At 43.6% G+C, this 13295-nt stretch overlaps 1 protein-coding gene across 2 annotated transcripts in view; it reads right to left on the bottom strand.

Moving 5' to 3' along the window:
* The window catches only part of ATAD2B (ATPase family AAA domain containing 2B), a 170462-nt gene that overhangs the window by 145054 nt on the left and 12113 nt on the right, over positions 1-13295 (bottom strand). For both annotated transcript variants that reach the window (XM_030555339.1, XM_030555340.1), the window contains exon 2: positions 440-594. In XM_030555339.1, coding sequence (XP_030411199.1) covers positions 440-594 — 155 coding nt within the window. The remainder of the gene's footprint in view (positions 1-439; positions 595-13295) is intronic.

Genomic DNA, 13295 nt, shown 5'->3' with positions numbered 1-13295 from the left:
CAAGGGCCAAGATCAGTATTCAAACAAGCTGTTCCAGGCACAACAGTTTGAGGCTTTTGCTTGGTGTCCATATATTTGCATAATTACTTGAATCCTATTGAACTTCTTTGAACCTGGAAACTTTTTCTTAAAATTAAATCAATTGGTCAGAAAATGAAACAAATGTCTCCTTCAGTGGCGCTATATGGAATGCGCAGTACTTTGGCCTGCTTCTAAATTTAGGCTCAGCTGCTTATTCCTTGTGTACACAGAACTCCTAATGAAGTCACAGAGTTCTGGATGCACAAATAACATAAAATTGGACTCCAATACATTCCACCATTCCCATTTTAACAGATAAAGTGGTGTCACATAAGGAGGAACACAACCCATAGGATTCACATAGTTCTTATTCCTGAAGTAAGACAATGCAGACTATAAGAAAAGTGCACCAGATTACCTGGACTGTCCAGCTGAAATGCTCCATTCCTCTCGCTGCCCAGTACTGCGCGATTTTGATTTGTCTTTGCACACAGGATCAGCATGTTTCAAGGTACGTTTGGCTGGAGGGGATATGTGACTATCACTCAAACTACCATCACTACCTTCATCTTTCTGAAAGAAACAAAGCATCAAACACATTTGATTGGTTCATTTTTACACTCCCATAACAAAAATAAGATTCCACTACTCACCAGAAGAAAATCAAACCCAGTTCACACAAACATAGCAATGCTTTATTGATGCTCATGGAACACATGACATGTACAGTAACTCCCCGCTTAACTTGTTTCGATCTTACGTCCCTGCTCAATTACAGAATATGCTCCATTTAAAGTTGTGGAATGCTTCGCCATAATGTTTTCTGGTTGTCTGCTTAGTCCACAGCTGGCAGCCCCCCTATCAGCTCCCCTACTCCCTCCCACAGTGCCTCCCACCCACCAGCAGACCCCGCGGAAAAGTGCCTTGCCCCTTCTCCCCTCTGCCGCCTCCTGCCTGCAGCAATCAGCTGGCTTGCAGTGTTCAGGAGGCAGGAGGGAGGACTCGGCATGCAAGCTCCCCCTCCCTCTCCTGCCTCTTGAATGCCACAAATCAGCTGATTGCCACAGGCAGGAGAGCGAGGGGGGAAGTTGACGCTGAGTCCTCACTCCTCCCCCATCCCTCCTGCCCTGCAAGCCAGCTGACTGCCACAGGCAGGAGGACAAGAGAAGAAGCGAGGACGCAGCGTGCGGAGTAAAGGGGGGGGAGAAGAGGTGGGTTAAAGGTGGTGGCTTGGGGGAAGGTGTGGAGTGGGCAGCCAAGGGTTGAGCCCCCCACCCCCGCTGCTTGCAGAGTATGGGAAGCTGCCGCTGCACAACGTGCTTCTCCTAGCCTACAACACCTTCAGCTTCCTTGCCTGCCTCATTGTTTCCAGCCCCAGTGGGCTGTGCCTGTGTGGGGTAAAGCGGAGGCACCTCCCAACTACAGTATTGTACTGTATGGCAAAAACCAATTTCCCTGGAACCTAACCCTCCCCCCACCCTTACATTCATTCTTATGGGGAAATTGGATTAGCTTAACAAAGTTTCACTTAAAGTCGCATTTTTCAGCAACATAACTACAACGTTAAGTGAGGAGTTACTGTACCTTAAAAATGCACACATGCTGAATGCTAACTCATCAAGTCATCTAGCAAAGACTTAACACTGGACCTGATGAGTGTACAATTTTAAAATTCTGTACTTATCAATAATTATTTATAAGGCTTCTAAACTAAATATTTCTAGTTTTCTAAAACCCAATGTACTGTATCCCTGGAAACATTACTGCCCTCACTATTACTGTAATTCACAAAATACCTTTTCTCTCTATTGTACTACTGAATTTTTTTAAGTAGCTATTAAAATAAGAAACAGCAAGATACTATGATCAGTTCTCTCTCATACCTTTAGCAAAGTGATTAACACATTAATTCTAAAGCATCCATCACCAAAATGTCTGGGCAATTTTAGGTTTTGTGTTTTCAGTTAAAAAAAATGTGCAAATATTGAGATATCTATCTCAATAAAAAATGAAAAGTGTTATAGATATTTTCAGAAGCTTTTATCAGAAATCAAAAATATTTAAAAAGGAACTAAATGCTTTTACCTTTTTCTACACTCTTCCTTTACAGTTTTCAATAACAGCATAAAGAGTTAGTAGAAAGAATACTTCTAAATACCAAACTATGCTGAAATTGATATTAACCACATTGATCCATGACGAAAAAAAGCAGACAAGGGAGATAGCAAAACATCTTACCAGACCCAAAAATAAGTGACATACACGATTTCTAGCCAACTAAAAACGTCCCTTCTTCAGTAGGAATTGTCCACAATCAAACAAAAAATGTAACATTAAAAAAAAATGCTAAAATCCCAGCTGATTTCAGTGAAACACAATCTTTTCCCACCAAAGAAATTGCTCAAAGTTAAAGATCCATCCTAAGTACTGTGTACTATCTTTCTAGAGGGTGGATTAACTACAGTGATGGCAAAATTCCTTTCGTCATGGTAGCAAGTTTCTACACTATGGTACTGTAAAAGCACAGCTGCAGCACCATAGACAAGCCCCACATTCTTTGGGCTAGAAAGCTGTCAGGTAAACTTTTCAAGACTTGTCCCTTCTACAAAGAAAACTGGCTGTGGGTTTCAGTAAAATACCTAAGTCATCTTTTATTATGTCTGCTATAGTAAAAATCCAGTGATTTGCCATAATGAAATGATGTATATGTTACCAATAGGGTGCTGGTGGTTAAAGTGTAGTGGAAGAGACATACTGTCATGGAGAATAGAAAACTATATATACAGTACGTTCTGACACAGTATGGAACTTGTACTAAAGTTAAGCTAAGAATTCAACAAAAGAATGCTGATTGTCTGACAGAAGAAGAGGAGTCCAATGTTGAGGCTGAGCCCCTTTCACGTTCTAGTATGAAGCCAAAAATGACTCCCAAACTGCACCAAATGTAAACTAGTCACACGACTGGCAGAAACAGCACATGAACATGGGAAACTGCTGACCCTTTCAAGGCAGAAATGAAAGATCTATGCACAAAGTACAGCACCATTGTAAGATATAAAATAAATGATGGTGATGGAATTGGAAGCCAACAGGAGACAAATGAAAGTAGGTGATGAGAACATAAAGAGGTAGGTGGCCACGTAGAGCCTACCCTGACACTTCAAGATGGAATCTGGTTTTGGATCACTGTGAAAAGATCAGAAAATAGAATGAAGGGCAGACACAGATGAGGATAGTAAGATCTAGCAAGAACCAGACAGAGCATATTCAATTGATAGTGCCTCAATATGAATATTAAGAAGTGTACCCAAACATTTTGCATATTGTTATTTTTTCTCTTTGCAGAAAGTCAAATCATCACACAACCGTTGGTTAACATCACTTGGACTTTGCACTTCTATTGCATATATCTAATGTGCTCTCAAAGTACTTTACAAGCATTAACGGGTTTAGTCTCAACACCACTGTGAAGTACTCAAAAGACTGCAGGAGATAACTTGATCATAACAATCCAGCCAGAAGAAAATAAGAGGCAACTTCAGAGACCTGCATAGGAAATGACTGTACAGGTAACACTAGAGAGTTTTCCAGTGAAGAAGGTAAATTAAATAAGAAATAATCAAGACTGTGGGAATGGGGAATTTGGGATCACACAGCAGCAGTCTTAATGTGGAGATTACATAGCTTCTATTGCAACAGCAAGACACTCATCTCCTAGGTAGCACAGCTATTAGAAATGTCAGGAAATGTTTAAACTAGGAACAAAGTAGAATTTTACTCATACAGAAACTGATTATGCATCTCCAATTTACGCATCAGGCTTTATGGGTTGCCTAACTAGAATGAAACTGCAATTACTCAAGGGTAAAACAATTAAGAAACATGCATTTTGGAGGAGGGTTTGGCAGGTGGAGTTTTGTTACACATGCAAGGGGAGAGAAACTATTACAGTATTGGGCAACTGGCTAAGATTCAGCCCCATAAATGTCATATTGTAAGATGTTCTCTCCATTTACAAAAAACATATATTTTTGCCCATGCTGCATGTCATATGTTAATTAACCCATATTAAAATCTCAATTTTAACACTTGTTAGCTAGTTAAAGTAACCAGGTGGGTGAGCCTAGCAAACATGTAAAACTATAACTGCCTTGTCTTCACTAGGATCCAAATACAAGCCAGCTTGACAAGGATTAAAAAGACACTTTTTTCCCCCAATGAACATACAGATTGGCTTTTTGCAGATCTAACTCCTTATAATTTTTTTTAAGTATTCATCTCTTATCCAACAATGCAGAATCAAATTTTAAAACTTTAAAATAAAGCAGTGGGTTTGGATCCCAAAATCCAATTAAAATTCAGATAAATCGGTACTAGAGCTCTCCACTCTAACTCCCTAACATTAAATGGTCATCAAGGCTTGTTTAAAGTTATAAAATAAATGTTCATTACCAAATCTACTTTGCAACTAACAACCAGCAAGGTCTATACCTTGAATCCACTGAACACTCACAAAATTATAGTCCTGTACTATAACCTACAGCCACATCTGTACATGCTGTGTGAACTGCCAGAGATGTGTTCTGTGCTATTACTGAAGTGCACCACTAATGCAAGTCAATCTTAATGAACACTTCATTTCTGAAATGCCAGGAGTTACTCTGTGCAACAGAGAAGCAGAGTTGCAAGTGAAGTGGCAGCACTGGTTTGAAACTAGCCTGAGTGGTACAGAAGAACAAAGCTGAGTAAAGACAGGAACAACAATGTAATACCGCCTAAAGCCATTTGATAACTTGCTGTAAACTTAATATCATACCATTATTAAAAACAAAGCAGGTTTTTGCTTAACATAGGCTACAATAACTTTTAATTATTCTTTATTATTTCTAAAAATATTAATTCTTAACCTGTTTAGAGAAAGCTACAAAATACTAACACCTACCATTAACCTCATTAACCTGAATGTGAGACAATCAAGCCCACTCCAAATACAAAAAGCACCAAGCCCTGAATTAGATTTGATGCAACACATGTTGCAGTCTATGCAACATTTTTCACCGTGAAAGCCTGAAAGCTAGCACAAGGAAAAGACCTAAGTTATTTTGATTCCCACACACAGTAAAAGTTAATCTGAAGTGTTGGGTCCAGGTCAGGTGGGAAAACAACAGGACACTTTCAGGTTTCAGAGTGGTAGCCATGTTAGTCTGTATCAGCAAAAAGAACGAGGAGTACTTGTGGCACCTTAGAGACTAACAAATTTATCTGAGCACAAGCAGAGGAGAGCAGACCTCAGGGGCAGGAGGTGGTGGCAGTGACTCAGGTTCAGGCAGAAGAGTTGAGTCAGAAAATGATCCAACCCTCTCAGGCTCAGATTGAATGGGCTTGGGTCCAGCTCAGACCTAAAAATTAGACCTGAGCAGACCTCTAGGGCCAACAAAGAAACAAGCACTGAGACAGGCTCAATCTTCAAAATTAAGTCAGCACTGAAACAGCTGTTCAGGCAATAAAGCAATGAGCAGCCTTAAGACTACTGTGAAGCCGTGGCACTGGAGCTGGTATCTCATGTGCTGATAGCAATGCTGTCACCAGAGTGCAGAGAACACCCACTAAAACATCTTGGTAGTGCCAGGGTGTTGGCTGAAACAATATTGAGGCAACACAGTGGCAGAAACAAAAACTCTGTTCCAAAGCACCGAGACAAATGCCAGGCCACTGCAGAGAAACACATGCTAAAGGACCATGAAAATAAACTAGTTCTAAAGTGAATGGAAGCACAAGGCCTGAAAAAAACTGCCTAACTGTACTGGACCTGACTAGTAGAAGAGGATACCCAATGAACCTCACTGTGATACAAAAGAGCTGAAACAATAAAGCAGTCTCCTCCAGAAAGCTCCTTTACCAACTGAAAGTAAGGAACTGACTAAAGTTCGGAAGGTGCCGATTACACTCTCTCTAAGAGGAGCACAATGGTCATGCTCTTCACTACTATTGTTGAGCTCAAGAATAAAAACAAAACTTTACAGCTAGGGGAGTTTGGTTAGTCTCATACTAAGGGGCAAAGAGCCAGCGGTGAGCATCCTGCACAGGTGGTGAACCAAATTTTCTGCTAATCTAATGCCACTTAGATTCTTTGTTGGCATTAGTCCATTAATTTAAGTGTAAGATACGCATGCAGGTTTATAATCCATTTACAGTCCTCTCACCTGGATGGAGAAACGGGAGAATGAAGGGAAAATGAACTTACACTTTTTAAAAATATATACTGTATAAATACACACATACATATGTGCACAGAGGAATGTTTCCTTTCCCACTCTATACTTTTAATCTACAATAATGTCAAATACGAAATTCAGCAAAAACTGCTTGCATGCAGTGTTGTTATATTTTCAACTGTATCCTTCCCTTTCAATATTTTTAATTTCTGTTCTGGAGTTCTTCTATCTTGAAGAAAAACATATAGCAAGATCCAGAGGCTAGAAGTTTAAGATAGACGGATTCTGAGTAAAAATAAGGCACAAAACAATGAGGGCAATTAACCATTTGAACAATTTACCAAGAGTAATGGCAGATTCTCCATCACTGGGAATTTTTAAATCAAGACTGGTGAGCCGAGGGCCAGAACCCACCACCATGTGACTGAGGTCCAGGGCCAGAGCCTGAAGCCCAATGACTGGAGCCTGCTGCCTACCACCCCAAGGCTGAAACCCGAAGCATGAGCCTCACTACCCCTGGGAAGGTGGGGAACTCACTGGCTGCCTGCTCCTCCAGCGTTTGTGGGCTCCGGAGAGGGGCAGGGCTCAATGCCTGCTGGTAGCCCTGGGGGAGGGTCCACTGCTTCCCTCCCCCCATCACTGCCCAGGAGGCTGTGCCCGCAAGAAAAGCTCCTGGTGGCTACATGTGGCCTCAATGGCCACATTTGAGAAATGCTGCTCTAGTTCAAACAAGTTAATTCAGGGAAGCCTTATGGCCTGTGTTACCCAGGTCGTCAAACTGGATGATTACAATGGTCTGTTCTGGCCTTCTCAACTATGAATCTATAATACACCTACATGTTGTTATATGTATCTGTAACATTTTAAATATTAATAAATTAAAGAACTCTCCATGTAGGGATATTAAAGAAGGTACTAACAGTGATTCCCCCAAGTAACAGTGACCCCCACCCCCCAGTTTCACCAAGTACAAAAATCTTTCATTAGAGGGGTAGCCGTGTTCTCCCTGACTGAACTAACCTCATTATTTCTAGCTTGCTTGCATATATATACCTGCCCCTGGAAATTTCCACTACATGCACCTGACAAAGTGGGTATTCACCCACGAAAGCTCATGCTCCAAAACGTCTGTTAGTCTATAAGGTGCCACAGGATTCTTTGCTGCTTTTAAAAATCTTTTAGTTCTTCTGTTAAAACTTGTAAGCTCCTGTCTGCAGAAAACATTGATTGTATCTGTCCTGTGAAAGATACTCTATTACTATGTAAAACTTACAAACAAGACAACTGACTATGTTCTTAAAGTGAACACTATGTTACCACCCCTGCTGTAAGCCTTAAGCCATTAATTGACTCTGGCTAAGGGTACGTCTACACTACGGGATTATTCCGATTTTACATAAACCGGTTTTATAAAACAGATTGTATAAAGTCAAGTGCACGCGGCCACACTAAGCACATTAATTCGATGGTGTGCGTCCATGGTCCGAGGCTACTGTCGATTTCTGGAGCGTTGCACTGTGGGTAGCTATCCCGTAGCTATCCCATAGTTCCTGCAGTCTCCCCCGCCCCTTGGAATTCTGGGTTGAGAGCCCAGTGCCTGATGGGGCAAAAATCATTGTCGCGGGTGGTTCTGGGTACAGCCTCACCCCTCCCTTCCTGAAAGCAGCAGACAACCATTTCGCGCCTTTTTTCCTGGGTGAACTCTGCAAACGCCAAAGCACAGCAAGCATGGACCCTGCTCAGATCAATACCGCAATAGTGGACGTTGTAAACACCTCACACATTCTCGTGCATTCTATGCTGAACCAGGACCTGCAAAGCCAGGCGAGGAGGAGGCAGCAGCTACGGCAGCGCGGCGACGAGAGTAATGAGGACATGGACACAGAATTATCTCAAACCGCGGGCCCCTGCACTTTGGAGATCCTGCTGGTAATGGGGCAGGTTCTAGCCATTGAACACCAATTTTGGGCCCGGGAAACAAGCACAGACTGGTGGGACCGCATAGTTTTGCGGGTGTGGGACAATTCCCAGTGGCTGCGAAACTTTCGCATGCGTAAGGGCACTTTCATGGAACTTTGTGACTTGCTTTCCCCTGCACTGAAATGCCAGAATACCAAGATGAGAGCAGCCGTCACAGTGTAAAAGAAAGTGGCAATAGCCCTCTGGAAGCTTGCAATGCCAGACAGCTACCGGTCAGTCGGGAATCAATTTGGAGTGGGAAAATCTACTGTGGGGGCTGCTGTGATGCAAGCAGCCAAAGCAATCGTTAAGCTGCTGCTATGAAAGGTTGTGACTCTGGGAAATGCGCAGGTCATAGTGGATGGCTTTGCTGCAATGGGATTCCCTAACTGTTGAAGGGCGATAGATGGAACCCATATCCCTACCTTGGCACCAGAGCACCAGGGCACCCAGTACATAAACCGCAAGGGGTACTTTTCAATGGTGCTGCAAGCACTGGTGGATCACAAAGGACGTTTCACCAACATCCACGTGGGATGGCCAGGAAGGGTTCATGACGCTCGCGTCTTCAGAAGCACTGTTCTGTTTAAACGGCTGCAGCAAGGGAATTACTTCCCAGACCAGAAAATAACAGTTGGGGATGTTGAAATGCCTATAGCTATCCTGGGGGACCCAGCCTACCCCTTGATGCCATGGCTCATGAAGCCATACACAGGCAGCCTGGACAGTGGTCAGGAGCTGTTTAATTACAGGCTGAGCAAGTGCAGGATGGTGGTAGAATGTGCATTTGGCCATTTAAAGGCTCGCTGGCGAACGTTACTCACTCGCTCAGACCTCAGCCAAACCAATGTCCCCTTTGTTATTGCTGCTTGCTGTGTGCTCCACAATCTCTGTGAGAGTAAGGGGGAGACCCGAGGCTGAGGCAAATCACCTGTCCGCTGATTACGTGCAGCCAGACACCAGGGCGATTAGAAGAGCACACCAGGAAGCGGTGCGCATCAGAGAAGTTTTGAAAACGAGTTTCATCACGGGCCAGGGTAAGGTGTGACTGCTGTGTTTGTTTCCCCTTCATGAACATCCCCCCTTTATTGACTCCTTCCCTGTAAGTAATCCACCCTCCTCCTTCGATTACAGCTTGCTTAAGGAAATAAAAAGTCACTATCGTTTAAAAATCATGTATTCTTTATTAAAAGTCATTCCCTGTAAGCAACCCACCCTCCCCCTTCGATTACAGCTTGCTTAAGGAAATAAAGTCACTATCGTTTAAAAATCATGTATTCATTATTAAAAAGTAATTATAAAAAGAGGCAGAGAACTGACAAGGTATCCCGGGTGTGGTTTGGGAGGAGCATAGGAGGGAAGGAAAAGGCCATTAAATACATTTCAATCTAATGACAGCCTTTTGGTTGGACTGTCCATTGGGGTGGAGTGGGCGGGTGCACGAAGCCTTCCCCTACGTGTTCTTACACGTCTGGGTGAGGAAGATATGGAACATGGTGAGTGGTGAGGGTGGTTACACAGGGGCTGCAGCAGCACTCTGTGACCCCGCTGCTCTTCCTTAAGATCCACCAGACGTCGGAGGATATCAGTTTGATCACGCAGCAGCTCCAGTGTTGCATCCCGCCGCCGCTGGTCTTCCTGCCTACACCTCTGATCTTCCTGCCGCCACCTCTCATCTCGAGCGTCTCTCCTATCCTCACGTTCGTCCCTCCTATCCTCTCGTTGGTCCCTCCTATCCTCACGTTCACTGGCATCTTTCCTGTACTTTGCTACCACGTCCTTCCAGTCATTCAGATGAGCTCTTTCATTGCGGGTTACTTCCATGATTTCCTAGAACATTTCGTCTTGTGTCTTCTTTTTCCTCCGCCTTATCTGAGAGAGCCTTCGGGATGGAGTAGGGAGGCTTGAAAAATGTGGAGCTGCATGAGTGGGTGAAAATAGGGAGAGAAATATTTTAAAAGATACATTTTACAGAACAATGGTTAAACTCTTTCACAGTGAACAACACTATTCACCTTACATAGCACATGTGATTTCACTACAAGGTCGCATTTTGCATCTTAATATTGAGTGCCTGCGGCTCTGGTGTTACAGATCTCACAGATGCAGGTCCGGGCATCAGAATTCAGCTTGCATGCGGCCATGGTAAGCCATTGTCTTTCAGCTTCTCCAGCCTTCATATACACAGTGCCCTCTGACTCTTCTTCCTGTTAACATGCAGCAGCAGCAGCCAACCCCCCCCCATGCAATTCTCTAGGATGATTGCTTTATCTCTTCCCCCACCGCTTGGCTGGTATCATGGAAGATCACTGCTAATCACCTCCCTTTCTGCCCCCCACCGCGTGGCTGGTAGCTGGGACGATTCCTACAAACACAAAAAAGCTTAGCGCTATCCTTCCTCCCCTCCCCCCGCGTGGCTACGTGCAAGGAAGGATTTCTTTTAAGCAACAACCCAGTAGGAAAATGGCCATCTCTGTCCCCTTAATTAAATTCCTGAATTTCAACCAGGTTACCATGAACGATATCACTCTGCTGAGGATAACAGAGCGAGATAAAGAACGGATGTTTCTTGAATGCCAGCAATCACCGGGACCATACGCAGCTAGGCTTTGTCATGCAATGATACCCGATTACTTGCTACAGGCATGGCGTGGTAAAGTGTCCTACCATGGTGGATGGAACACGGCTGCCTTGCCCAGAAACCTTCTGCAAAGGCTTTTGGAGTACCTCCAGGAGCGCTTCATGGAGATATCCCTGGAGGATTTCCGCTCCATCCCCAGACATGTTAACAAACTTTTTCAGTTAACTTTACTGGCCGTGAATGCATCCCAAGCCCTCATGGCAAATCAATCATTAAAAAACGCTTGCTTTTAAACCATGTTTTATATTTACAAAAGGTACACTCACCAGAGGTCACTTCCATGGCTTCACTGTCTGGGCTAGTGGCTTGGGAGGGTAATTCTGTCTGAGTCACAAAAAGCTCCTGGCTGTTGGGGCTAACGGAGTGCTGTGTGCTCGCTGCAAGGTCTTCCTCCTCATCATCTTCCCCCTCCGCAGAATCCTCAGCCATGGTTGAGATTACAACCCCCACCTCGGAATTCATGGACAGGGGTGGGATAGTGGTGGCGCAGCCCCCTAAAATTGCATGCAGCTCAGCATAGAAGCGGCATGTTTTCGGCCCTGACCCAGACCTTCCGTTTGCTGCTTTGGTTTTCTGGTAGGCTTGTCTGAGCTCCTTAACTTTCACTCTGCACTGCACTGAGTCCCTGGTGTGGCCTTTGGCCATCATAGCCTTGGAAATTTTTGCAAATATTTTTTCTTTTCATCCTTTGGAACGGAGTTCTGTTAGTGCTGAATCCTCTCCCCAGATAGCGATCAGATCCACTACTTCCCGTGCGGTCCATGCTGGAGCTCTTTTTCGATTCTCAGGAGACTGCATTGCTACCTGTGCTGATGAGCTCTGTGTGGTCACCTGTGCTGATCACAGCTCCATGCTGGCCAAACAGGAAATGAAATTCAAAAGTTCGCGGAGCTTTTCCTGTATACCTGGCCAGTGCATCCGAATTCAGACTGCTGTCCAGAGCGGTCACAGTGGTGCACTGTGGGATACCGCCCGGAGGCCAATACCGTCGATTTGCGGCCACACTAACCCTAATCCGATATGGTAATACCGATTTTAGCGCTACTCCTCTCGTCGGGGAGGAGTACAGAAACCGATTTAAAGAGCCCTTTATATCGATATAAAGGGCCTCGTAGTATGGACGGGTACAGCATTAAATCATTTTACGCTGCTAAAATCGGTTTAAATGCATAGTGTAGACCAGGCCTAAGATATGAAATGTATATTGATGAATGCTTGATGTATATGAATGGTTAGGGAGGTGTCAACCTAGAAAGGATCCATCGGCCAAAGAATGTGTCAAGTGGACCATCAGACAACCCCCGGAGGGTAAACTGGGATTCACTCCAAACACCTGGAAGGAATGTGCTACTTTAACAGTGTGGAGCCACCAGGAATGTGCCATCTGCTGATTGAGTCAGCAACAGCAGGATGAAACAGCTCCCACAGATTAACATAGGAATTAATTCCTATAAGAATAAACTCCAAAAACTGAGGACTTTGAGTCTCTGGTTCTGCTGCCAGCCTCTAGGAGCATCATGTGCATCTGACACAGACTCGGCTCCAGCCTCATGACCAAGATATGCGGCCAGTAATTTGGCATGAGCAACTTCTAGGCTGGTAACTATAACTCCTATACAAAACTTGAATAAATGATTGTGTAAATGAATGTGTGTGTGTGTGTGTATATATATATATATGGAATAAGTAGTAATAGAAATTAGTCAAACAACTTTGTTTACTTTTGTCTTTTGCTTTATTATTATATTTACAATAAATGTGGCATCCTTGCCTTATCCCTCTTAATAAGATCCTGCTGGTTTTTATTATATTGGTATAACATCCAAACTAGAAACTAAAGAAAATAATTCAATGCTCCTTCTCAACCCCCTTCTTTAGAAAAAGACTTAAGTAAATAGATCAGGTGTTGCAGGATGGCCCAAGGCAACAAACTTATGCCCTGATGAAGCTAGGAGGGGAGCAAACTCCAGAGCCCTTCACTGATAAATGCCTGCCCCGAAGCATACAATGGGCACTGCTATTTCAAGCATTTCACATGATCAACTGTCAAGTTAACGGACAGAGAGAGGCAATCTCTAGCATGTAGAGGATACTAATAAACATAAAGGATTTATGGTTTTAAAAAGTTACAAGCTGCTATCCAAGAGAAAATGAAAAAAGATACCTTAGCCACAGCTGCTGTCTGGCTATCCAGAAGCAACCACTATTCCCACAGGTTTACTGATTGAGGAAAGTTGCTGATGCAGGACCAGCACATGCTTTCTCCATCAAAGATGTCTCTGATACTTCTGGGTGCTTCTAAAACCCACAAGTGCCACCTTTGTTTTATCTGAACTACACTTCAAACAAAAAATTTATAGTTCCAATGTGATCTACGCCTGGGCTTGAAAAAATTTACCATTTCCTGATAAATACAAATGATTATGAATTAACCTAGAAGGTCGTCATCCACATGGATA

Source organism: Gopherus evgoodei, chromosome 3 (genome assembly GCF_007399415.2).
Source record: "Gopherus evgoodei ecotype Sinaloan lineage chromosome 3, rGopEvg1_v1.p, whole genome shotgun sequence".
Lineage (NCBI taxonomy): Eukaryota > Metazoa > Chordata > Testudines > Testudinidae > Gopherus > Gopherus evgoodei.
This window is presented reverse-complemented; position numbering and strand designations above follow the sequence as displayed.